The sequence below is a fragment of the Sturnira hondurensis genome, unplaced genomic scaffold (genome assembly GCF_014824575.4).
Source record: "Sturnira hondurensis isolate 20B ecotype Veracruz unplaced genomic scaffold, ASM1482457v3 Scaffold0007797, whole genome shotgun sequence".
Lineage (NCBI taxonomy): Eukaryota > Metazoa > Chordata > Mammalia > Chiroptera > Phyllostomidae > Sturnira > Sturnira hondurensis.
Window position 1 is genome coordinate 3257782 of NW_028080428.1, and position 24920 is coordinate 3282701.

The window sequence follows — 24920 nt, forward strand, 5'->3', positions numbered from 1 at the left end:
CACGGGCACCTCTGCCCTCAGCCTTCTCAGGCTGTGGCCTCCCCTCGGGCCTCTCAGCATCAGTCCTCTCGTCTACCAAGAGACTCTGGTCAACTTCCTTTTTCTTTTTCAAGTTATTGATTTGAGAGAGAGACCAATTTGCCGTTCCTCTTATTGATACCTCCATTGGTTGAGTCTTGTATGTGCCCTGACTGGGGATTAAACCCTGCAACCATGGAGAATCTGGATGGCACTCTAACCAACTGGCTACCCGGCCAAGGCTGCTGGGCAATTTCCTTTTCTCTGAGCCCTGCCCTGCAGCCCCCCATGGGCGATGTCTCTCGCTGCCCACCCCATGTAGGGCTCTGCTGGGCAGGGCTCAGGGAACCACCTCCAGAGCACAGTGTGGCGGAAGGTGGCTGCCTGGGAAAAGGCCCTTTTGATTTTTAGAATTTTATTTATTTTTAGAGAGAGGAGAAGGGAGGGAGATAGAAACATCAATGTGTGAAGGAGACATTGATCAGTTGCCTCTCACACGCCCCCAGCAAGGGACCTGGCTCACAACCCAGGCATGTGCCCTGACTGGGAATCAAACCAGTGACCTTTTTGCTTCAAGGTACCACACCCAACCAACTGAGCCACACCGGTTAGGGCGGAAAAGGCCTTTGAACTGGGCTTCCAGTGTTGGGGTGGGGAGGTGGGGGAACGTTTCTGATTCAGGGAAGGGTCAGGCGGTTGGGAGTGCTTCCTGGCAGGAGCACAGCAGGAAGGAGCCAGGCCTGGGAGGCCTTGAATGCCAGCCTCAACCTGGCCCAGAGCCCAACAAGCAATTTGTGACTACTGAACGAAGAAGGGAATGGACATGGAGTCTCAATGAACTTGGATAGGCTCAGGGAGGTCCTTGCAGGCCCTGGACAGGGGCTGGGGTGATGAGACCTGGCCCATGTAGAACAAGTCGTTGGTCATCGTGTGTGGGATGCACGGAGGGAAGCAAAGCATAGGAGGCCAGGAGACAGCTTCCGTCCAGGGAAGAGGTCACTGTGGCAGTGGTTGTGGCTGCACCCAGAGAGGTGCAAAGAGGCCTGATGGGAAGAGCAGGGCCTACCAGGAATGGGTGGGACTTAGGGGTGAGAGGGGGAGGAGTCCAAGATGCCACCTGGGGAGGTCCATGGCACCATTTAGAGTCAGGACAGCGGGAGGAGGGGGGCACCACTGATCTGAGGGAAAGGGGGCAAATGTGGCCTGGTCTGGTTTCAGACATGCTGATGTAATAGCATGGGACACCAGGTACAAAGATGTCCCAGAGGGAGCTGAAATGCAGTTGTGAAGGTGGCATCTGGGTGCTGGTGGAAACAGACAAGCCTTCAGCCAGGAAGATGCTTGATGAGGTTGGGAGTGGGGGGAGAGGCCCTGGAAAAGAGTTGAGAGGACAATGGAATTGGGAGCCAGGGGTGGATGGGAGGTGTGTTCACGATGGCAGAGGTCAGAGGCGCTGGGCCTGAGAAAGTCCTGATAAGGCGGAGAGGGCTTGCTGGAAGGACAGCCCCTTTGAAGAAAGGTGGAGGCCTAGGAGGACTGCAGCAGCGACAGCCAGCAGGGCCTGACTGTACAGGTCCGGGCATTCAGAGGCCTCTGTGCTGCTGTTAGACCCAAGGACATTACCCACTGTCACCTAAGTGACCTTGTAACACCACAGGATGGGGTGGCAAAGTGACCCCAAGCCCACAGATGCCACCTGGCCATGTGAGAGGGCAGGGTGAAAATGGCCACCAGCCTCCCAGCCCAGAGAGGAGCTCAAACTTCCTAGATCAGACTGTCTGGTCATTTTACCAACAGGGACATTGAGAACAGAGGGACCACCTTGGTCAGCCCTGGCCCTGCCTCATCACCCAACAAGACCAGGACCAGACCCCTGGCTGAAGCGTGGGTAACAGGGCCAGCGCTCGGCCAGTGCAGCCTGCACTTCGGTTTTACTCAGCGCGAGGGGTCGGCTCTGATTTCAAAACTACCCTTCCCCCTGACACTCGCAACAAAGGGCAAGCTCTGCAAAAAGGGATCCACGCGGCGGGTGAAAGCCCTTCACAGTGGGCAGTCATCCACCAGGAGAGGTCTAGAGCTAGCCAGGCCTGCTCTCCCCACTCCCCAGTACTTCTGTCCCTGACTCCAGGGCCCCGGGGCGGGGGGGGGGGGGGGGGGGGGGTGGTGCATCTCCCTGCAGCGCTGGGCTGTCTTGGGGTGCGGCCACCACCAGACGGGCTCTGGGCCCTGGGGAGAGTGCTTCATGCTATGCTGGCCATCATTTAGAGGCATCTTGAAGGTGCCCGGGAGGCCAGCCAGCACCTCCCGCCTCCCACCCGCACTCACAGGCATAGTCGATACCCATGGTGTTACGAGGGTAGGAAGCGAGAGGGGGCTAGGTTAGGAAACCAGCGGGTGGAGGGGGAAACGGGCAGGACAGCCGCAGAAATACGGTAACCCAGGGGCAGCCGAACGGCGACCCACTGCGCGCACACTTCCCGGTCCCATTCCCCGCCCCGCGCCCAGCCGCCCCACCCCCGGTCCCCCTCCTTCCCCTGCGAGACTCGCTAAGAAGGGTCTGCCCTGGGCCTGGGACGCCCCCTGCAGGACGCGGACAGCGCGGTAGCCAGGCCCCGCCTTCCGGACCGCCCCCTGCAGACCCTTGTTTCGCCGAGGCCGAGACCGGTGAAGACCGAGGCCCGGCTTCCCTCCGACGCGCGTGATTGCCCCGGTTGCTGCGCAGCGCCCCCGACCCGATCCCCCGGCGCACGAGTCCCGGTGCAGTTGCCATGGCTGTGGGTGGAGAGGGGCGCGCGGCCCGAGGCCCCGCCCCGGCTCAGCCCCGCCCTCCTGGCCCGCCCTCCTGGCCCGCCCTCCGCACCGCCTGCGCCGCCTGCGCCGCCTGCGCCGCCGCCGCCAGCCGCCGCCACTGCCGCCACTGCCGCGGAGGTGCCGGGGTTCAGGGGCTGCGGTGGGCGTAGCTCAGACCCGCTGAGGCTGGGCCGGACCGCCCCCGTCACGCCCGCCCGCCAGCCCGGGATGCGGCGGTAAGGTCCAGCATGGCGGGCCCGGGCCCCACCTTCCCGCTTCACCGGCTCGTCTGGGCGAACCGGCACCGCGAATTGGAGGCCGCGCTGCACAGCCGCCAGGTGAGGCCCGCCGGGCACCCCGGCCGTCCCACGGGCCCCCCAGCCAAAGCCGTGGCCTCCATCCCTGCTCAGAGCAGGGACCTGAAGGCCTCCGGTCCCTGCTCAGTGCCGCAGCCGCTAACCCGCTCACCCTTCCCGGCCTGATCGGAGCCTAGGTGATCTGCCCCTCTCACTTGAGCCTCTTGGTCTCGGCTCCACCGCGCAGCCTCGCCTGTCTCCCGGCTTCACACTGCATCCAGCCTCTGATCTCTTGCGCACCACCCCTAAGCAGGCTGAGAACGGGCGGCCCGGTCCTTGACACCCGCAGCTCCACCTCTGCCTGACCAGGCCCCACCGCTGGGCCCCCAGCTCTGTCACTGGCAGGGCACCGGAGAGGTGGGCAGGTCCTTCGCACCTGCCCCTTCCCCATTCCTGCAGGGACAACCAGGCTACCCTCTGCCATTTCCACCGCCCTATCTGCCTTATTTCTCATAGCGACTCCCATCCCTGCCCAGCACAGTGGTCTTCTTATCTCTGCCTTTTCTTGCTTGCCCTGTGCTGAGTTGTCCTATCTCCCCCAGCATGACATTGAACAGGAGGACCCTCGGGGGCGCACCCCCCTGGAGCTGGCGGTGTCCCTGGGGAACCTGGAGTCTGTGAGAGTCCTCCTTCGACATAATGCCAACGTGGGCAAAGAGAGCTGCCAGGGCTGGGCAGGTACTGCAGAGGGCCAAGGGGCTCCCCCAAGGCCCACTGTGCGGTTGGTGAGGGGCCAGGCCTGGGGTCGTCAAGAGAGTGCCGCTTAGCAGCTCGGTGCCCCCAGTCCTGCAGGAGGCGGTCAGCACTGGGGACCCCGAGATGGTGCAGCTTGTGCTCCAGTACCGGGACTACCAGAGGGCCACGCGGAGGCTGGCTGGCATCCCGGAACTGCTCAGCAAACTCCGCCAGGTACAGCAGGGCGCGGAGGTGTGGCCCGGGAGAGGGGTGAAGTGCCATGGCAGGGGGCAGTGACAGACTGCATGGGGGTCACCCTGGTCGCTCATGCCGTGCTTGGTGTCGGAAGGGAACCTCACTTGTGCAGCATGCTCTCCCTACCCTGTCCACAAGGTCCTCTCTTTTGACCCCAGCCTGGGGTCGTGTAGGAAAGAGAAGTGCAGGCCCCTATGGACAAGGGTGGGCCCTTTGGGAGCGAAGTCCATTCCAGAATCGAGGGTCTCCTAGTGCTAGAGATCTCAATGGAGCTATAGACTGGGGGCTTCCTGGAGACAGCAGATTTTCTGGAGGGGGGTTTCACCCAACTCCACGGTTGTGGCCTGGACTGCCTGTCTACCCCTCTCAAAACATGCGGGGTCGGGCCAGAGTGGGGGCTGGGGCTGGGGGAACATGTCACCTCCTGCTCTCCAGGCCCAGAGGAGGTCCTTGTGTCGCCTTTACAGGAGACAAGTCTAGGACCCAGAGCAGACAGGAGCTCCCCCAGGGCCTCCCAGTGGGCCAGTGACCAGGTTGAGCCTGGCCCCCAGGCCTCCGGAAGCTTATAGCCAAGTGCAGGGCATCAAACTCATTGTCACCAGGGGCCACATCAGCCTCGAGGTTGCCTTCAAAGGGCTGAATGTAACTTTAGGACTGTATAAATGTAACTACTCCATAGCAGTTAAGCGAGAGCTTGGTGCTGCTGCCAGGTGCCAGGCCTGATGAAACAAGGTGGAGTTGGCCCGTGGGCCTTGTGTTTGCCGCCTGTGGTTTAGGGGCTTAAAGACCTTCTTAGGCCCCACTTGGCCCACCCTCTCCTGGGTGGGGCTTGGTTATGGTGGGGCCACAGCAGTGCATCAGGACTTGCTGAAGGGCTGGGCTTCCAGGAGCTGGGCTGCGGACCAGAAGCCACCCAGGCCCAGTGGCTGCCCGCACTAGGCAGGGCCCTGACGGTGCTCTGGTCTATCCCAGGCCCCTGATTTCTACGTGGAGATGAAGTGGGAGTTCACCAGCTGGGGTGAGTGGGGACTGCTCGACTCCCAGGGGCCTGGGGTGGGGCCCTTGGGAAAGAACGCTGGTGACCTCTGTGCCCTCTGCAGTGCCCCTGGTGTCTAAGATGTGCCCCAGCGACGTGTACCGCGTGTGGAAGCGGGGTGAGAGCCTGCGGGTGGACACCAGTCTCCTGGGCTTCGAGCACATGACCTGGCAGCGTGGCCGGAGGAGCTTCATCTTCAAGGGCCAGGGTGAGCTCTCGGGGAATCACTGCGGGTCTCAGAGAGTCTCCTGTCTCTTGTGAAGACAAGGCTGTCCTTTCTGTCCCTTCTCCAGATGTGGAAACAGGTTGGGGGTGGAGGGGGCACAGGGGCTGTGGCCGAATCTGTTGGCCAGGTGGCCGAGGGTACCATGACGGCCCTCTACCCACCTCCTGGGACCTACTGATTTCCCTCCCGCTTCCCCTGCACTGGCTGGCAGAGGCAGGAGCCCTGGTGATGGAAGTGGACCACGACCGGCAGGTGGTGCACACGGAGACGCTGGGGCTCACCCTGCATGAGCCAGAAGCGCTGCTGGCCGCCATGCGGCCCAGTGAGGAGCATGTGGCCAGCCGCCTCACCTCTCCTATTGTCTCCACCCACCTGGACACTCGAAAGGTGGCCTTTGAGAGGTTAGTCAGAACCTGGCCACACTGTGGGCAGTGCCCTTGAGGTTCCTGGTTCGGGACTTTGGGAGGCTAAGCCACTTGCAGAGGCTGCCTACGTGGGGGACAGGGACCAGTGTCCCCCTGAGACTGGTCACCTGCACGTCCTGTGGCAACCTTGGAGCTCGTGTGTGCCTGTCCGTACTGGAAACTGGCTTCCTGGGGAGAAGGCTGGGTCAGGGTGTCGCCAGTTCCTTGGCTCCTGACCTCACGTTTTCCCATAAAAACAGGATTCAGGCTGTGGTTCAGGGCAGCTGTTTGCACCCAAGTCCACTCCTTGGCGGCACAGCTGTGCCTGGGCCAGAGTCCCTAGTGCGCAGCCTTGGAACCCGACTGTCCCCACCAGAGTGGCATCTCTGGGACTGCGTGTGCCCCAGTTCCAACAACGGACATCAGAAACACTTAAAAGGGAAGCCAGTTTTATTGAGATAAAATTTTCATATACCATCCAGTTCACCTATTTCAAGTGTACAATTGAGTGGTTTTTAGGGCATTCACAGATACGTGAATTTTAGGACACGTCAATTTTAGGACATCTCCTCATCTCAGACAGAGACCCCATCCCCGATCCCTCCCCCATCCCTAAGCAACTACGATCTACTTTCTGTCTCTCTAGATTTGCCTATTCTGGACATTTCCTGTGAATGGAGTCATGTAATATGTGGTCTTTTGTAATTCGCTCCTTTCACTTAGCATAATGTCCTCAGGGTTCATCCAAGGTGAAGTGTAGAACTACTTTGTTCCGTTTTATGGCTGAATACGTCGTATGAGTATTCCACGTTTTGTTATCCGTCCGCCCTTTGACATACATTAGGATTGCTTCTACCACTGGACCATGTGGAGAATGCTGCTGTAAACATTAGTTGTAGAGATCTTTGTATGCATGTTATGTTTTGATTTTTCTTGCGTATATATACCCAGGAGTGGAATGGCTGGGTCATGTGGTACCTGGATGCTTCATTGTTTGAAGAACTCATGGCTGCTCGCCCAAGGGGCTGCAGTATCCCCCCCCCCCGCCCCCTGCCGCCCTGTGTGTGGCTTCCGGGCACCGCACATCCTCCTCCACCGCTTGCTCGTTGTTCGCTTAGTTGCTCACTGTGGATTATAACCCTCCTCTCGGGCGGGGTGGTATCCGGTCGTGGCTTTGACCTGCAGTTCCCTGATGAGTGCCAACAGTGGGCACCTCCTCACGCGCTTTGGCCACTCGTGTGTCTTCTCTGGAGAAGTGTCTGTTCAGACCCTTTGCCCATTTAAAAAATCGGGTTATCTTGCTATTATTAAGTTGTACGAGTTCTTTATAAATTCTACATGGGAGTCCCTTATCAGACAAATGATTTGCAAATGTTTTCGCCCGTTCTGCGGATTGTCTTTTCACTTTCTCGACGGTGTCCTTTGAAACATAGTTTTTAACGTTCACGACGTCCAGTTTACTTACTTTTTTCTTTTGTTGCTTGTTATGTTTTGTTGCTTGTAAATTTTTAGTCTCATAGCAAATAATGCTTTGCCAAATGCAGCCGAAGTCATGAGGATTTTCTCCTGTGTTTTCTTCTGAAAGCGTTACAGTCTTTGCTCTTACATTTAGGTGTTTGGGCCATTTTGAATTAATTTTTACATGTGGTGGGACGTACAGGCTCAGCTCCATACTTTTGCCGTGACTCTCCAGTGGTCCCGGCACAATATATTTATTTATTTATTTTAAATATTTTATTTGTCTTTAGAGGGGAAAGGAGGGAGAACGGGAGATATGGATGTGCGGTTGCTTCTCGCATGCCCCCCATGAGGAACCCGGCCCACAATCCAGGCACGTGTTCTGACTGGGAATCGAACCAGCAACCCTTTCGTTCACAGGCCAGCACTCTGTCTACTGAGCCACACCAGTCGGGGCCCAGCACGGTTTACTAAAAGAACTGTTATTTTCCCATGTGACGTTCATGACATCCGCGTGGAAAATCAGTTGACCATAGATGTTGGAGTTTATTTCTGGACTCTCGGTTCTACTCCATTCATCTATATGTCTGTCTCTGTTCCAGGACCCCCCTATCTTAATTGGTATTGCTTTGAAATAAGTTTTGAAATCAGAATGTATGAGTCTTCTTACTGTTTATCTTTCTCAGGATTATTTTGGATATTCTGGGTCCCATGCAATTTCATATGAATTCCTCATTCAGCTTCTCAGTTTCTTCAAAGAAGTCAGTTTAGATTCTGATTCAAAAAAATTTTTTTAGCCCTGGCTGGTGTAGCTTAGTGGATTGAGCACAGGCCTGTGAAGCAAAGGGTCACTGGTTCGATTCCCAGTCAGGGCACATGCCTGGGTTGATGGCCAGGTCCCCAGTAGGGGACACATATGAGGCAATCACACACTGATGTTTCTCTCCCACTCTCTCTCCTTCCCTTCCCCTATATCTAAAAATAAATAAATACAATATTTAAAAAAGTTTTTTTAGATTTTATTTATTTACTTTTAGACAAAGGGGAAGGGAGGGAGAGAGGGAAAGAAACATTAATGTGTGGTTGCTTCTCACATACCCACTATTGGAGATGTGGCCTGCAGCCCAGGCATGTGCCCTGACTGGGAATTGAACTGGCGACCCTTTGGTTCACAGGCCAGCATTCAATCCACTGAGCTACACCAGCCAAGGCTCTTTCCTTTTTGAAAAAAAAGAAAGTTATTGATTGATTTGAGAGAGAGAAAGAAACATATTTGTTTTTCCACTTATTTACGCATTCACTGGTTGCTTCTTGTGTGTGCCATGACCAGGGATTGAACCCACAACCCTGGTGTGTCAGGACAATGCTCTAACTGCCTGAGCTACCCTGCCAGGGCTTGGACTTCTTTGATTTCTTTTTCTCGCTTGATTGTTTTGGCTAGAATCTCCAGTAAAGTTTGGCATAGAAGTGGCATGAGGATGTCCTTGTCTTGTTTCTGACCTCAGGGGGAAGGGGTTCAGCCTGTCACTGTTAAGTAGGAGGGCCCTTTAGGCTGAGGAAGTTTCCTTGTATTTATACTTTGTTAAGTGTTTTTTTTTTTAATCAAGAAAGGGTTTGATTTTGTCAGATGCTTTTTTCTGTCTGTTGATGATCGATCCTGTACCTTGAGAAAATTCTACTGCCTTGTGTTATATCAGTTGATTTTGAGATGCCGAATCAACCTGTACTCCCGGGATAAACCCCACTTGGTCGTGGGGGTGATTCTTCTCCTGTGTTGCTCGGCTTGGTTGGCTCGTATTTTATAAGCATTTAGTACAGGATTCGGGCCGTCGCTGTCACGTGGTGTGTCTGGTTTCGGTGTCTGGGCAGCGCCACACAGGATGGGTCAAGCAGTGTTACTGCCTTGTGTGTTTTTTTGCAAGAGTTTGTGAGTAATTGGTATTAATTCTTCTTCAGCGTTTGGTGGGATTCATGGGTGAAGCCCTCTAGCCTGGGCTTTTCTGTGTGAATAGTTATTTCATTACCGCTTCAATCTCTGTACTTTTTACAGGTGTATTAGGTTATTTCTTCTTGAGTTTGTTTTGGCAGTTTTTGTCCCTTTAGGATTTGTCCATTTCATCTAAATTATCGAATCGGTTGGGTACAATTGTTCATTGTATTCTTTTATAATCCTTTCTATTTCTGTAATGTCAGTGGGAATGGCCCCGCCTTCATTCTGATTTCAGTAGTTTGAGTCTTGTGTCTTTTGTTGGCCAGTCTAGCTGAAGGTGTGTCAGTTTGGTTGACCTTTTCAAACAACAAGCTTTTGGTTTCATTGATTTTCTCTGTTGTTTTTCTATTCTGTATTTCTTTAATTTTCAATGTCGTATTTACTTTATTATTCCCTTCCTTCTGCTTGCTGTGGGGTTAGTGTGCCCTTTTCCCAGTGCCTTAATGCAGAAGGTTAGACTATTGATTCAAAATTGTCTTCTTTCTTAATATTGTCATTGACAGCTCTGAGTTTTCCTTTAAGCGCTTCTTTAGCAATGTCCCATGAGTTTTAATATGTTGTGTTTTAACTTCCACTCATCTCAAAGTACTTTCTGACTTCCCTTTTGATGTATTCTTTGGTCCTTTGGTTATTTAGGAGAGTGCTGTTTGCTTTCCACATATTGGTGAGCATCCCAAATATTTGTTTCTGTCATTGGATTCTAAGTTCATTCCATCGTGACTGGAGAACACGCGTGGTGTGACTTCTCCCCTTTCGATTTCACTGAGGCTTCTTTCACGGCCCAGCAGACGGCGCCCCCAAAGAACGCCCCATGTGCCCCTGAGGGGACGAGCGCCCTGCTGTCGGTGCTGGAGTGTTCGAAGGAAGCCCATCGAGTTCTGTCTGTAGTGGTTGGTGCTCAGGGCTTCTGTCTTCTTGTCGGTCCTCTGCCTACTCATCCTCTCCATTAATGAAAGGGAGGTGTTGAAGTCTCTAACTATTACGTCAAGTCAGACATACTTTTATTTTTAACTTCTTATTATGGAAAATTTCAAACACATATGAAAGAAAAGAATATTATGATTACTCATTACCCAATTTCAACATTATCAGCATTTTGCCAGTCTTGTTGAATGTGTCCTTCCTGACCTTTTTTCTTTTTTTCTGGACTGTTTTAAAGATTTTATTTAGCCCTGGCTGGTGTAGCTCAGTGGATTGAACATGAGCTTGCAAACCAAAGGATCGCGGTTCGATTCCCAGTCAGGGCACATGCCTGGGTTGCAGGCCAGTTCCCAGCAGGGGACGCACGAGAGGCAACCATACATTGATATTTCTCTCCCTCTCTCCATCCCTTCCCCTCTAAAGATAAATAAATAAAATCTTTACAAAATAAATAAAGATTTTATTTATTTATTTTTAGAGAAAGGGGAAGGTGGGGGAGAAAGAAAGGGGGAGAAACATCGACGTGAGAAACATTGATCGGTTACCTCTCGCACGTGTCCAACGGTGGACCGAACCCGCAACCCGAGCATGTGCCTCGACCAGGAATCAAACCAGTGACCTTTTGCTTTGCGGGACGACGCCTGGCCAACTGAGCCACACCAGCCAGGGCTCCCTGGACTGTCCTGAAGCACATCCCAGATGGCGTATCACTTCAACAGCAAATGCTTTTGCACGTGACTCTGACAGACAGGGGCGTCTTTATATCCAGCCCCAACGCCATCATCATACCTAACAAAATAAAGTGATTCCTCAGGACTTTCAAGTCCCCAGTCCTTGTTCAGTTGTCCCAGCATCCTCTTCAAGATCCCTGCGGTCTCACAGTGAGAAGGCTAATTGGAGGGGGTCTTCAGAAGGGAAGGCTGTGGCGCGGGTTGGCAGGGGGGATCCTCATGAGCCCTGTTTGGTCTGTTTCAGGAACAAATGTGGTATCTGGGGCTGGCGGTCTGAGAAGATGGAAACCGTCAGCGGCTACGAGGCCAAGGCAGGAGATGCTGGTGGTGGGGGCTGGGGTGGGAGGCAAGGCCTGGGAACGCCACTGCTTCCCCACATCCACTGTGTGGAACGGGAGACAGAGGAGCCCGTGGGCTTGGGAAGCCCTATGCGGCCCCGGGACTCCATGGGGCCCGAGCACCCAGCCCCTGCTGAGCACGTAGGGATCACCGACAGCATGGGTCCCCACCCAGGGTCCCAAGATGAAACTGGGACCATTTTCCCCTCATTACTAACTTCCTGGGGTTCAGAACCTGCCCCCCTCTCCACTGCGCGGAGCAACATCTCCTCTGTTCCTGGGGACAGCAGGACTTGGGCCCTGGCTGGTGCGGCTGAGTGTGGGGAGCAGTCTCTGAGCCCCCAGCACCCCTGTGCTCTCCTCTCCAGGTGTACAGTGCCACCAATGTGGAGCTGGTGACACGCACACGTACGGAGCACCTCTCTGATCAGGACAAGTCAAGGAGCAAAGGTAAACTCAGGTGCGCCTGCTTGCTGCCCAGTCACACCATGCGGTGGGTCGCCCGGGTCTGGGAGGGCCAGAGTATCCGGACAAGCCGGGAGGCCATCCCATTTCTGCTTGTTCTGCCTCCCGCCTGACAGGAGGCTCCCAAGGTCAAGGGTGGGTGGGGACAGTCTGGGTGCATGGCTCAGAGTCTCCTGATGGGCCCCTACTCTTCTCCTTAGGGGGAAAGACTCCGTTCCAGTCCTTCCTTGGGATGGCCCAGCAGCACTCCTCCCACAACGGGGTGAGCCGAGGCCGGGGGCGGGGCTGGGGCCGCTGGGCAGGGCAGGGCAGGGCAGGGCCGGGCAGGCACTGACAGGGGCACTAAGCCAGGTCCTGGGGCCCACCCAGGTCCCCGTGCAGCAGACAGCCAGCCCCACCAATCCCACAGCCATTTCCCCGGACGAATACTTTGACCCCAACTTCAGTCTGGAGTCACGGAACATCGGCCGCCCCATCGAGATGTCCAGCAAAGTGCAGAGGTGAGGTCTGGGGGCTAACTGGGGACTTCCCTCAACGACAGGGACCCTGCCTGATCTCCCTGGTTCTAACCGACTCCTGTCACAGATGAGCCCACTGGAGTGGGGGACCTGCTCACTCAGCTGACTTCCCTCTAGACTCCACTCCTTGGGGACAGGAGCCAGGTCTGTGTTAGCTGTGGTCCTCGGCACCCAGCTTGGGGCTTGGCCCAGAGCACTGGTCACTCTCCTTTGGGGAATGAGTGAATGAATGGGTGAGCTACACCACCCAGGTATGGTTTTCTATTCAGTTTAAGGAGCACTTGCTGGGGCCAGCTTGGAGCAAAGTGGGAAGGGCCCAGAGCCCTACCACCTCCTGGCTTTATGGCCCTCGAAAGCTTGGTCTCCAGTAAAGGAGAAGTCACACTTGGCCACCTGCTCACAAGGGCGCTGTGAGGGTCTGATGAGCTATGACACAGAGCTTACAATGGTCCCAGCACCGTCCCAGGCACCTCACGTGACTCTCAGCCACCCAGTGCATTTGAACCCCAGCAGTCCTGGCCCGTGGGCTGTGCTGCGCCCAGAGGTACTGCAGAGTGGGAGGCGCCAGCCAGCTGCAGGCTCAGGAGGACGGGGCTGCGGGCAAGGCCAGACCGAAGCCGGCAGCCCAGCCTTGCCCTTACCCAGACAAGTAGAGCTGGCACCGACCGTCATGGCTCCAGCCAGAGCTCAGGGCCTGGGAGCAGCTCAGGTCACAGGGCCAGAAGGACACAAGGTCCTGGGGGAGGCAGGCAGGGGCGGCTGAGCAGAGAAGAGGGTACCCCAGGCCAGGCGAAGGACAAGAGTAAAGGCAGGTGTTTGGAGTGGGTGGGCTGCAGCAGAGAGGCCACCAGAGGTTCCTTGACCCACGTCCTGTGGTTGGCTGGGCAGATTCAAAGCAACACTGTGGCTGAGTGAGGAGCACCCGCTCTCCCTGGGTGACCAGGTGACGCCCATCATTGACCTGATGGCCATCAGCAACGCTCACTTTGCCAAGCTGCGCGACTTCATCACCCTTCGCCTCCCACCTGGCTTCCCAGTCAAGATTGGTGAGCAGGTGGTGGGGAGGCAGGGTGCCTTGGGCAGCTCCGGGGAGTGGGGTGGCTGTGGCCACAGGGGCCCAGCACAGGTGGGTCTGTGGCCACAGTGGCTCAGGCTTGGCTGTCTCCTCACAGAGATTCCCCTTTTCCATGTGCTCAACGCCCGCATCACCTTCAGCAACCTGTGTGGCTGTGATGAGCCTCTGAGCTCGGTGTGGGTGCCGGCCCCTGGCTCTGCTGTTGCAGCTTCAGGTACTACTGCGGAGGGAGGGGCCCTGTGGCCTGCAGGTATGTGAGTCCTGGGGTCTGAACGTGGCCCCTCTGCCACCCCAGGGAGCCCTTTCCCGTGTGAGGTGGACCCCGCGGTGTTTGAGGTGCCTGAGGGGTACAGTGTGCTGGGCGCAGAGCGCAGCGAGCCCCTTCGTGACGAGGACGATGACCTGCTGCAGTTCGCCATCCAGCAGAGCCTGCTGGAGGCAGGCACAGAGGCCGAGGAGGTGGGCCGCAGGCAGGGCTGGGCCCTGGGTATGGGCAGGGGTGGCAGGGGTGACAGCTCCGGGCTCTGGCTGCTGCAGGTGACTGTCTGGGAAGCCCTGACCAACACCCGGCCTGGCACCCACCCTCCTCCCCAAGCCACGGTGTACGAGGAACAGCTTCAGCTGGAGCGGTGAGGTCCTCTGGGACCTACTAGGTCCCTGTCTCAGCCCTGCCCACCCTCTGGGACATGCTAGCCAGGAGGTCCTTGGCTGGTGGGGGTGGGTAGCCGGGAGGTGCCGGTTCCACCAGCATCACAGCCCACCACCGAAGGCGGCATGTGGGATGGGAAGAGAGGGCCCCACCTTGTCTCTTCTCTCTGGTCTCCCAGGTCCCAGCTACCCTGTCCTCGTCCCTGTCCTTTAAAGCCCTGTCCTAGCCCTCAGCCGCCTCCCCCCAGCCTTGGTGCTCACGGGTCCCTTTCCCCTGTCACGTCTTGCCTGGAAGGGCCCTCCAGGAAAGCCTGCAGCTGTCCACCGAGCCTGGAGGCCCGGGCCCCCCTCACAGGACACCCCCAGCCCCAGCCCCACCGAGCTTTGAGGAGCAGCTTCGCCTGGCCCTGGAGCTGTCCTCGCGGGAGCAGGAGGAGCAGGAGCGGCGAGGGCGGCAGGAGGAGGAAGACCTGCAGCGGATCCTGCGGCTCTCGCTCACAGAGCACTGAGTGCCCAGCCCCTGGGAGGGCTGTCGGGGCCACTTCCCCACCCGCTTTTGTAATTTATTTATTTATAAACTGTCTGCTACTGAGTTTGGGGCCTGGAGCCCTGGGGGTGGGCTTGCACTGGAGACCAAGATGGAAATAAAGAGACCTTCAGCAGCAGGCTTGCTTGCTCAGTGTGGGGAAAGCTGAGGGGAGACGAGGTCGATGGCCTCAGACCCAGGTTCGCATCCTGGCTGCGACCCCCTTAGCTTCTCTGAGCCTCAGTTTCCTGTAAAATGAGACCACTTTCCACCCCCACCCCCTCAGCTGCCGGGAGGGGAAAATGAGCCAACGTGTCAAGTACCCACACAGAGCCGGTGCTCCGTAAAAGCCAGCTCTCCTGAGCCCCGTCCCACCTACTGGAGACCCGGGTTCCTCCTGCTACCCAGTCTCACTTCCCCAGAACCCACTCGTGCTCTCGTCAGGAGGGGGAGAAGCTGGGCTTCCGGACCCTACTTACAGTCAGAAGCCCCTGCACCTCAGGCCTGGGTTCCCGCTCTGACTCCAGCGTATTCCGTGGGAGTGCTCGGGGCAAGTCACTTCCGACTGTGACCTGCTCAGCCCTGCCCTGCCCACCTCCCAAGGTGGCCTTGAGGATTCCCGCGGGCCTCAGGGGTTAGTCCTAAGCTCTGCTGACTTCCCCTGAAACTCTGCACGTCTCCCAGTGATTCGTGCAGACAGTGGAAGCACCCACCAGCATGGAGAACTACGTTTGGGGCACCCCCAACTTAAGAGCCACTCAGTCTCTCAGACCCGCGTACCCGCCCTGCTTTCCCCACCTCCGCTGGGTAATAGACCCGCTGCGGCCCAAAGCTGAGCCCAGGTGACCTAACTGGGCGTGGCAGGGACGGAGGTGTTTCCTGGGAGGAGGGACCGAACCTTCCGGCCTCTACCCTGCAGGTCCCGGGTCTCCGCACCTGTGCCCCGCCCCCGGCTCCGCCCCCAGCGTGTTTGCGGGGCTGGGGCGAGGCGGGCAGAACCGGAGGAGACGGGAGGGGCGGGGCGGCGGCTGCTTAGTGCCGGCTACGCTGGCCGGGCTGGACGAGCGTCTGGCCCTTTAAGGGCCGCCCCCAAGGAGGTGCCAGGCCCTGGTGGCTCCCGTCTCTCCTTCCTGGTCCTGCAGGGCAGGGACTGTCCTGTGGCTGTAGGAGGGCTCTGTGCCCAGTGCCGGCCCGGGTGTCTCCCACCTGACCCCATGGCTCTGGTCACAGTGAGCCGTTCGCCCCCGGCCAGCGGCTACTCCACGCCTGTGGGTCCCCCGGTGAGTCTGACTTTGCCGTGGTGCTGCCCACGTAGTCAGCGACCAGCTGGGCCCGGGGGAGTGCGTCCCGCCTACGGGCAGCCACCTCTCGAGGCTGCGGGTGTGGGGTGGTGGACCCCAGGTTTTAGGCTGTAGGGGATTGGGGCCGGGGAGAGGGCTTGCGGCTCCCACGTACTTTGACCAAGGCAAGACCCTGAAGCGCTCGCTGAGCGCCAGAGCAACCAGTGGAGGTCCTATCCCCTTCTGGCCCAGATCTGTGCCAAACCCTAGCACCTCACCCACATTTATCCCCCTGCCGCCCTGGGGGCGAGTAGATTGGGGTGAGAAGGGTATCTGACATCTTTTCTGGTTCACTCCCCACAAGGGTGGGTGGGGCAGCAATTCCTCCCACCCGCACCCCCAACTCTGCCCTGGGGGCCACTTTCCCAGCAGGACCAGGTCTCTAAGCGCAGAAGCCGGCTCCAGAGAAGGTGAGCATCTCCCTGCAACCTCCATCCAGCCGCCAGGCCTGGCCCCTGCCCTCCTCGAGGGCTCCGCTGGCTGCCAAAGACAACCGCCAGATAGGTGGGGCGATGTTGCCAGTGCGCATGGCTGCCTTTGCTTTCATCTTCCCCCTGGTCATTCGGGGTACCTTCAGCCCTTCTTCTAGACCCTGGCTCAGGCCAGTGGTCACAAGCCAAAGAGCAGGGTGGGGTCACAGGGCCAGAGGACTCCTGGGTCCCTATCAAGTTTACAGCATCTTCTGAGTTAGGTAGGTGGTAAGGGAAAGGGAGCGACAGGCAGTCCCCTCAGACGAGAGTAGGTGAACTGGGGTGCTGAGAGTAGGTGAACTGGGGTGCTCGGGAGCCTCCAGCACAGTGCCTCTCGAGGTGTGGAGGCGTCACCTGGGCACTAGTAGGAAAGTCACCTTCTCAGGCCTCCACACTCCATACCTGCTGACCCAATGCAGGTGGGGCCCAACACCTGTTTTAACGGGTCCCCTCCAGGGGTTTCTGATGCACCCCTGTCCTGAGGGTCTCCTACAACAGGCCCTGAGGGTTTCCCCACTGCCCTGCCAGGCAGAGCTTTGCAGTGCTCCACGGGGCCGTCCTGGGACTGCAGGATGGAGGCGACAGTGGAGATGCAGCCGAGCCCAGCCCTGAGCCGGGGGAAGAGGAGCCCTTGGGTGACAAGCAGCTCCACAGGGACCAGACAGACAATGGGCATGAGCCCCAGAGTCCCCAGAAGCAGGAGCAGAGTCAGCATCTTCATCTCATGGTGGAGCTGCTGAGACCGCAGGATGACATCCGCTTGGTGAGGGGCCCTCTAGAGACCTCGAGGGGGGAAGAGAGCCACCCCTGGGGTGGGGGGAGGAGAGGCCAGAATGGAGCCCAGTGTGTGTGTGAGTGTGTGTGTGTGTGTGTCTTTGGGGAGCAGCGGTGGGAGGGAAGGGAGCACCCTTGGGAGTGAGGGGGTTACCCCAACCCTGGCAACCATGCTGGAGTTGTTTTAACAGGATGAAGGCCTGTCTTCAGGTCTCTGGAGGGCTGGGGAAGGACGAGGTTTGTTCTGCCCGAGTTCTGGGGGCCCAGTTAGGCCCAGGAACTGGGGTTGCACAGGGGCAGGTTTCTGTGCACCCCCAGCAAGACCTTCCTGATGGTGTGAGTTGCCCATAAACAGACTGGAGCTCAGGGGGCCTGCTGAGCGCCCACCAGGAGCGGGTATGCGGGAGGGGCCAAGTGGGCTGGGACGCAAGGGCGGGTGGGAGGACTGGTTCCCAGCTGCCTGTGGGACATCTCACTGCAGCAGAACGGGTAGAAAGAGGCTGAGCTAGTTGCACAGAAACACCGTCTTTTATTGTGACATTGTGTTCTTAGTATTTCTTTGGTGAGAAACATTTCTGGAATGAAATGATGGTAAGGGCAAGTGAAAGGGTTATTTTAAACCTCCTTCTTGGGCTGAAGTAAAAAGTGGGCAGTCTTTATTAGGCTTCTTCCTTTTTTTCCACATGCACATACCCTTTAAGAAAAATCTAAGACATTTTGTTGAACCATGAATCCAAAAGTTGGGAACCACTGGAATGTAACCACGGATCTGGTATCTGGGAAGAAGGGGATGGGCATGGAGGGAGCAGGCAGCGGGTCTGTTCCAGGCCCAGTGTGTGTCAGGCGGGGATAGGGACGCAGGGCCCTCTGGGCCACTGTGACCCTGGGCTTCTCTCTCCCCACTTTCCCAGGCGGTCCAGCTGGAGGCAGCACGGCCTCCCCGGCTCCGCTATCTGCTGGTAGTTTCCACAAGAGAACGCGTGAGCCAGGATGAGACGGTCCTCCTGGGAGTGGACTTCCCTGATAGCAGGTGGGAGCAGGGAGAGGCAGGGGTGCGGCGAGGAGGTAAGGTGCTGGGGGACAACAGCTTTTCCTCTGTGTCCTTTCAGCTCCCCCAGCTGCACCCTGGGCCTGGTCTTGCCTCTCTGGAGTGACACACAGGTGTACCTAGATGGAGATGGGTAAGAGGAGGAAACTGGAGCGAGGGGAAAGGAGAGAGGAGGGGCCAGAGGGTGTGATGTGTGTGGTGGGGGCAGGGCACTGGGGAGCCGCAGGGCACTGGGGAGCTGCTGCAGAACGCCAGGCTGGGTGTCTGGGGCCTGGGCCTACTCTCGGCTCTACCTCAGATTTGCTGTGTGATCTTGGGCAAGTCACTTAACTTCTCTGAGCTTCAGCCGCCCCATATCTGGCAAAAGGGCTTATTTTGAAGCTCAAATGATGGGCACATATTCTGAGGGCCAGCCTCATGAGGTGTCTAGTGGGTGGGCTTCTTAAAGGCTCTGTCCCAGGGCCCAGAGTGGGGTTCCACCCCTGCCTGGTCTCCCTCAGGGGCTTCAGTGTGACGTCTGGTGGGCAGAGCCGAATCTTCAAGCCGATCTCCATCCGGACCATGTGGTGAGAGCCAGGGCCGTCAGCCTCGGGCTGGCCTCTCTTTGGAGGTGGCTGCAGGGTCTGGGTAGGAGCAGCAGGGAGGGCAGTGTGACCCACCTCTCCTCTGTCCCAGGGCCACGCTCCAGGTATTGCACCAGGCGTGTGAGGCAGCTCTAGGCAGTGGTCTTGTGCCAGGAGGCAGTACCCTCACCTGGGCTGGCCACTACCAGGACAGACTGAGCTCTGACCAGAGCTGTCTCAATGAGTGGATGACCATGGCCGACCTGGAGTCTACGCGGCCTCCAAGCGCCGAGCCTGGCCGGTCAGTGTAGGGAGGGGAGGAGAAGGGGGTACCATGGCAGAGCAGGAAGGGGGCCCCTGGACTGACGGGCTTGGCTCCCAGGTCCTCAGAACAGGAGCAGATGGAGCAGGCAATCCGGGCTGAGCTGTGGAAGGTGCTGGACACCAGTGACCTGGAGAGCATCACCTCCAAAGAGGTAGGCAGGGGGCTGGGACCAGGGCGGAGCTGGGCCTGGAAAGGGTGAGGGGACCCTCCAGCTGGGGGCCAGAGTCTTCCTCTCTGTGGGGCCTTCCCACCTAGCTTCCCTCCTGTCCTAGCCAGTCCCGGATGCTTGGCCTCAGCTCTTAGGTCTAGAGGGGATGGCTGCTGTCCTCAGAAGCTCTGGAGGGAAGGGTGAGGCCTCAGAAACCTCTCGTCTCCTTCGGCCTGCAGATCCGGCAGGCCCTGGAGCTACGCCTGGGACGCCCTCTCCAACAGTACCGTGACTTCATCGATAACCAGATGCTGCTGCTTATGGCTCAGCAAGACCGGGCCTCCCGCATCTTCCCCCACCTCTACCTGGTGAGCTGCAGGGTGAGGGGTGGGAGGTAAGGACCACATGGCCGGGGCGGAGGGAGACCACTGCTCTCTCCCTGTGTACAGGGCTCGGAGTGGAATGCAGCAAATCTGGAGGAGCTGCAGAGAAACAGGTAGGGTCCTGAGCCCCCTCAGGATTGCCCACCCTCTGTCATGCCCCATGCTTAGCTGCCCCTCGAGGGGCCACCTGGTCAGAAGCCCCCAGGCCCCCTTCAGCAGCTGACAACTCAGCTTCCAACTCTGGTCCTGGGGCCCTTCCTCCCCTCAATGCGGACTTGGGCCAGGCCGGAACAGACACCATGCTGGCCTGCTGGCAGCTCCCTGGCCCACTCTCCTCCCTCCCCATGCTGTAAAGGGCAGATGGAAGTGCCTTTCTCCAGGGACCCCTGGCCACCTGCTCCCGTGCATTCCCGTCATTTGTCCACCATGGGCTGCTGGGAAACCGAGCTGCTGCAGACCCACCCAATCTCAGCTATGCTCAGAAGTTGTTCTTGAGCTGACTTCTGAGACTAACAGAGGGCTCAGGGTCGCAGGCAACCCCAGCAGCCACCTGGACGAGTGGGGAAACAAGCCCGCTGGGTGAAGCGATCGGCTCGGGGTCAGAGTCCTCTCCTCCTCCCACCAGCCCTGTGCCATCCCCCACCGGACTCAGAACCAAGACCTGAACAGAAACACCCAGGTTGGCCGGGGCCGCTGGCCAGTGGGCCAGGGGCACCTGGCCACGTCAGCCTGGCCTCGCACTCCCTGCTACAGGGTCAGCCACATCCTGAACATGGCCCGGGAGATCGACAACTTCTACCCCGAGCGTTTCACCTACCACAATGTGCGCCTCTGGGATGAGGAGTCGGCTCAGCTGCTGCCTCACTGGAAGGAGACCCACAGCTTTGTGGAGGCTGCGAGGTCAGGCTGTCCGAACCCCGACTGCCTACCCTCCTCCTGGGTGCTCTGGCCCTCAGGATCCTTCCTTCCCTCCCTGTCTTGGGAATGAGCCTGTTGCCTTCCCTGCCCCCACGCTGCAGGGCCCTCCCAGAGAGGGGGCAGGGAAGGGGGCTGACCGCGTCCTGCACCCACAGAGCGCAGGGCACCCGAGTGCTAGTCCACTGCAAGATGGGCGTCAGCCGCTCGGCAGCCACGGTGGTGGCTTACGCCATGAAGCAGTATGGCTGGAGCCTGGAGCAGGCTCTGCGCCACGTGCAGGAGCTCCGGCCCATCGCCCGCCCCAACCCCGGCTTCCTGCGCCAGCTGCAGACCTACCAGGGCATCCTGACTGCCAGGTACAGAGTGGAGGGCAAGGGGGAGACCAGTGGTGGAGGTGGCTGCTGGGGGTGGCTACTGGGTCCCTCAGAGCTGACTCAGGGCCACCTTCCCACAGCCGGCAGAGCCATGTCTGGGAGCAGAAAGTCGGTGGGGCCTCCCCAGAGGAGTCCCTGGCCCCCGAGGTCTCTACACCGTCCCCACCTCTTCCGCCAGAACCAGGGGGCAGTGGGGAGGTGATGGCTGTGGGGTCGGAGGAGAGCCAGGCATCCACAAAAGAAGAGCCTGGGCCAAGGCCCCGCATCAACCTCCGAGGAGTCATGCGGTCCATCAGCCTCCTGGAGCCCCCCCCGGAGCTGGAGAGTGCCTCAGAGGCTGGTGACCTGCCAGAGGTGAGGCTGGGGCTAAGGAAGGAGCCCAGGCTGGGGGGGGGGCGCGGTTGGATCCAACAGGAGGAGGGGCAAGTGGCAGGAGGATAGAGAAAGAGCAGGACTGATGCTCAGCTTTCAGCCCCAAGCGAGGGGCACCCGGGCAGGGGGACCATACCCTAGGCAGCTCCCTTTGGTCCCCTCAAGCAGCCAAGCAGACCTAATGGGGTGGGTGAGGGCTGCCTTCCATGGGAGCTGGAGAGCGGTTGTGGGACCAGGGGCACCCAGGGGACTCTCTGGGACCCAGCCCTGGGCTGGAGGCTGCGGGCAGGATTTGCTCCCGAAGGGACAGGGCTGCCCCGCCATGCAGGAGCATCCTCCCCAGGCCAGGAGCTAGACCACTGACTGCTGACCCCAGAGGGGGCAGATGGAATGATTGCAGCAGCCCCTCCCAAATCTGAGAGGCAACACGTTGGGGGCCGTGCAGAGGGGCTGGAGTGCCAATGCACCCAGAATCCTGGCTGGCCTGGGGGGCAGAGGGCTCATCTCACAGAGGGCGGGGATGTTTGGGCGAGTCTCCCTGGAGGGGTTGGCACTGTGTGTGGAAGGACTGGGAAGGACGGATGGCGGGTGGGTGTGGGTGCTCCTAAAGGCAGGGTGTGCTCACTCTGCACCCAGCCCAGGGCCCGGCACCTGGAAGGTGTTTCACAATTGACTGTTCAAAGGCAGAGGGTACAGGAGGAGGAGATGAGGACCTCAGTGGCGTGGCAGGTGCAGGGGAGCCGGTGCAGGGGAGCCGAGGAGGCTCCTGGGCTGGAAAGAAGCTGTAGACGGGTGAGCGCTGCCAGGCGAGCGCAGTAGGGTTGGGGTGTTGTCTCCCTCCTAGGGAAGTGTGACTCATGAGTAGCTCAGTTTTTTTATTCAGTCAACAAACACTCTGCACTTGCCCTTTTCCAGGCGCTGTGCTCCATGACTCCTCTTCCTTATACTTTCACTCTTCCAGGTTTTCTCTTCAAATGAATCTTCAGAGAAAGACCCTCCTCAGCCCTTCCCTCAGCTCTCAAAGGCCAAGGGAGGCCTGCAGGCCCACAAGGGGTCTTGGCCTGCCCTGAAGTCTCGCCAGTCTGTGGTTGCCCTCAACAGCGCCGCCCTGGTAGCCAGCCGGACCCGGGCCTTCCAGGAGCAGGAGCAGGAGGAGGCTGGCCATTCCTCCACACCCAGGGTCAGGAAGGTGGTGAGGCAGGCCAGCGTGGATGGCAGTGGGGAGGAGGGCGAGGCCTGAGCCCTCACACACGCCCACGCCCCCTTAGCCCCAGATAGAGATGCCTGAGCTCAGCCCCTGGGAAGAGCGCCCTCACTCCTGTTGGCCCATCCACACTCCTCTTAGCTCCGCCCCAGGAGGTCTGGATCCCATCACTCAAGCCTCAGCTACCACAGCCTGAAGTCTCAGACCTGTTCCCCCCACCTCGGTCCGAGGGCTCAAGACTTTCTCTGAAACTGGGGGTTCGGTAGAGACTGAAGGTGTTCTGGGGGCATTCTCAACTGCTGCCTGAGACACCTGCAGCCACAGAATAAAACAGTTTCCCGGTACCCCCTCATGCTCCCTCCCTCCCCCACGCCTGCCTGCCTCACCCTGGGGCCCTCCAGGCCAGAGTCCCAGTGGCCCCCAAAGGCCTAGGGTAACCTCTGTCCTCAGCCCCAGGTCCTGGGAGGCTCTGAGGGACAGAGAGCTGGGCGCTCTGACAGGGTGGGCAGGTCGACCTCCCTCACACACCTACAGCTGGCCTGAGTGTCTGCTGCTGCCCCTCCAACCCCCACCCATGTCCCTCCCTCCTTGACAAGGCCCTGGGACACAGGGCACCTGGCCAGGAGAGCCTTCTGTCTGTTCTCCATGGCCTCTGACCAGTTTTCGTAGTCTTAACAGTATATGGCTTTGTACTCAGAAATAAAAGACATTTTCATATTATTTTCAATTTTATGATAAAGCCACTTCCCTGTCAGTAGGTTCCTCTGGTTGCACGAGGAATTGGCCTCTTTTTGCCCCTTCCAGGCTCCTCACAATTCGCAGGTGTCTCAAGACAAGCCTGTTTCCGGTGGGGTGCAGGGAAGAAGGGGAGGAGGGGAGGCCAGTGTTGTCCCCTAATCGCAGAGGGCCGGGCCTGGGTAGATACTAGCTGCCCACGGCCCGTCAGGCGGGGCAGGGCGGCCGGGAACAGGTTTGCACTGGGCAGCAGGGGTTAGGCGTGGTTGGACAGCTGAGGGGGGTCACCTGGGAGGGAGTGGCACCAAACGTTGTCACTGACTGAGACCTCGTGCCTGGTTTTAAGAATGAGTCTCTCCCCCACCCCTGGTGCTCTGACCCTCAAGTTCCCAGGGGCAGGAGACTTGGTTTCTAACCCTGGCTCTTGATGACTTACAAGTCACTGCACCTCGAGTCTCTGTTTCTTTCTCTAAAACAAAAGGGCTTAGAACAGAAAAACCCTGGGTGCCCCTCCCACTTTGACATCACATGCTCTTCTGCATTGACAGAATTCGTCCTCAACGTGCTCTCCAGAATCATCATTTCTACCTGTGCTTGGCATGCCTGTGGTCACAGGGGGCGGGGGACGGGGAAGCTAGTTCTGAGTCCTGGTCCACTTGGCTGGTCCGCCCTGCTGAGCAAACACTGGGGCTTGTCTGCCACCCACAGCCAACCAGGACTCCCGCCCAGACCGCGCTTCCAGTAGCCCCAGGCTGCCGCTGGGGACAGACAGGAGCGAAGCCGAGGCAGGGTCCAGTCTCGAACTCAGAACTGTGGGCTCTGTGCACCTACACTGTCCTAGCATCTGTGGAGGGCTCTTGAGAAGTAAGAGTTCAGCATGGGGGGAACGAAAACTGGAAACTGCATTAAAATGCAAATGATTGAGAACTATTACGTATATACAAACACAAATTGCTAAAGGGGCCAAAAAGTGTTTTTTTAAAAAAGATACAAAATGAAAAGTGTCTTCCTCTGATTCTGTCCCCCAATTCTTCACAGGCAACCATTGTTACCAGCTTCCTGAGTCCCCCTAGAAATATTCCATGCTTATGTCATCAAATATATTTGTGTATTGTTTTTAAAAATATAAATTATGGACTTCCAGGCATGGCTCACCTCTTCGCACAACCACATCAAAATTACAACTAAAATATTGCCCTGGCTGGCGTGGCTCAGTGGATGGAGCACTTGGCCTGAGAACCAAAAGGTTGCAAGTTTGATTCCCAGTCAGGGCACATGCCTGGGTTGTGGGCCAAGTTCCCAGCAGGGGCTGTGTGAGAGGCAACCACACACTGATGTTTCTCTCACTCTGCTTCTCCCTCCCTTCCCCTCTGTCTAAAAATAAATAAAATCTTTTAAAAAAGTTATAACTAAAATATAGAGCCATCACTCAGAACCATCAGAAATCAGCTCAATGGAAGTCTGACAACTACGGAATTAAAGGAACCACATCTATCCAGACTTAGCCAGTGGGCTGGTGCCACATCTGAGACTCCATCAACCTGGCCAACACTGTCTGACCCGCCTTAAAGATCCCTAGAGACTCTGTCCCACGTAAATCACTGAATCACCAAGCTGCTTTTCTATGTGAATGGCTGGTCTTGGCTCATGCCTCACAACCTCCTAAATCCTATCAAACAAGCAACAGACGGCCTCAGTGAGCCCCAGGCCCCGCACTATCAGCAGTCAGCTTAGATTCCCAGCTTGGCTTTGCCTGGGAAGTTCGAAGCCCAGCACAAGTAGCAGCCACCTCAGATTGTGTTATAGCTCAGGCAGGGGGGCCCGGGGAAAACACGG

The 24920-nt window shown here is 58.0% G+C and overlaps 2 protein-coding genes across 5 annotated transcripts; both read left to right on the forward strand.

Annotated features, from left to right (window-relative positions):
• The first annotated feature begins 2917 nt into the window (after positions 1-2917).
• ANKRD13D (ankyrin repeat domain 13D) lies at positions 2918-14569 on the forward strand. 2 transcript variants are annotated; one of them, XM_037053353.1, is made up of 15 exons: positions 2918-3146; positions 3707-3842; positions 3949-4073; positions 5067-5112; positions 5195-5338; positions 5568-5757; positions 11105-11171; positions 11567-11658; positions 11864-11925; positions 12073-12163; positions 13070-13227; positions 13354-13470; positions 13552-13715; positions 13794-13885; positions 14200-14569. In XM_037053353.1, exons 1-15 carry the CDS (start codon positions 3057-3059, stop codon positions 14411-14413), a joined length of 1788 nt encoding a protein of 595 aa, XP_036909248.1. In that variant the 5' UTR covers positions 2918-3056; the 3' UTR covers positions 14414-14569. The 2 variants fall into 2 exon arrangements, with proteins under 2 accessions (XP_036909248.1, XP_036909247.1); XM_037053352.1 differs by having other exon boundaries at positions 11567-11648; positions 12033-12163.
• Positions 14570-15443: 874 nt separating this feature from the next.
• SSH3 (slingshot protein phosphatase 3) lies at positions 15444-23081 on the forward strand. Of its 3 annotated transcripts, XM_037053356.1 has the most exons (15): positions 15444-15710; positions 16140-16180; positions 16769-17003; positions 17926-18044; positions 18124-18195; positions 18563-18628; positions 18738-18926; positions 19008-19101; positions 19338-19466; positions 19548-19594; positions 20235-20381; positions 20555-20755; positions 20854-21127; positions 22107-22337; positions 22580-23081. In XM_037053356.1, exons 1-15 carry the CDS (start codon positions 15645-15647, stop codon positions 22613-22615), a joined length of 1947 nt encoding a protein of 648 aa, XP_036909251.1. In that variant the 5' UTR covers positions 15444-15644; the 3' UTR covers positions 22616-23081. The 3 variants fall into 3 exon arrangements, with proteins under 3 accessions (XP_036909251.1, XP_036909249.1, XP_036909250.1); XM_037053354.1 differs by having other exon boundaries at positions 15445-15710; positions 22107-23081; XM_037053355.1 differs by having other exon boundaries at positions 15446-15710; positions 16143-16180; positions 22107-23081.
• The last annotated feature ends 1839 nt before the right edge of the window (positions 23082-24920 follow it).

Bases quoted from the DNA above. Each gene is read 5' to 3' on its own strand.
- ANKRD13D (XM_037053352.1), top strand. From the start codon at position 3,057: ATGGCGGGCCCGGGCCCCACCTTCCCGCTTCACCGGCTCGTCTGGGCG. The intron at 5,339-5,567 runs GTGAGCTCTCGG...ACTGGCTGGCAG, and splicing joins CTTCATCTTCAAGGGCCAGG to AGGCAGGAGCCCTGGTGATG. The intron at 13,471-13,551 runs GTACTACTGCGG...CTGCCACCCCAG, and splicing joins CTCTGCTGTTGCAGCTTCAG to GGAGCCCTTTCCCGTGTGAG.
- SSH3 (XM_037053354.1), top strand. From the start codon at position 15,645: ATGGCTCTGGTCACAGTGAGCCGTTCGCCCCCGGCCAGCGGCTACTCC. The intron at 18,045-18,123 runs GTGGGAGCAGGG...GTGTCCTTTCAG, and splicing joins GTGGACTTCCCTGATAGCAG to CTCCCCCAGCTGCACCCTGG. The intron at 18,927-19,007 runs GTCAGTGTAGGG...CTTGGCTCCCAG, and splicing joins CCAAGCGCCGAGCCTGGCCG to GTCCTCAGAACAGGAGCAGA.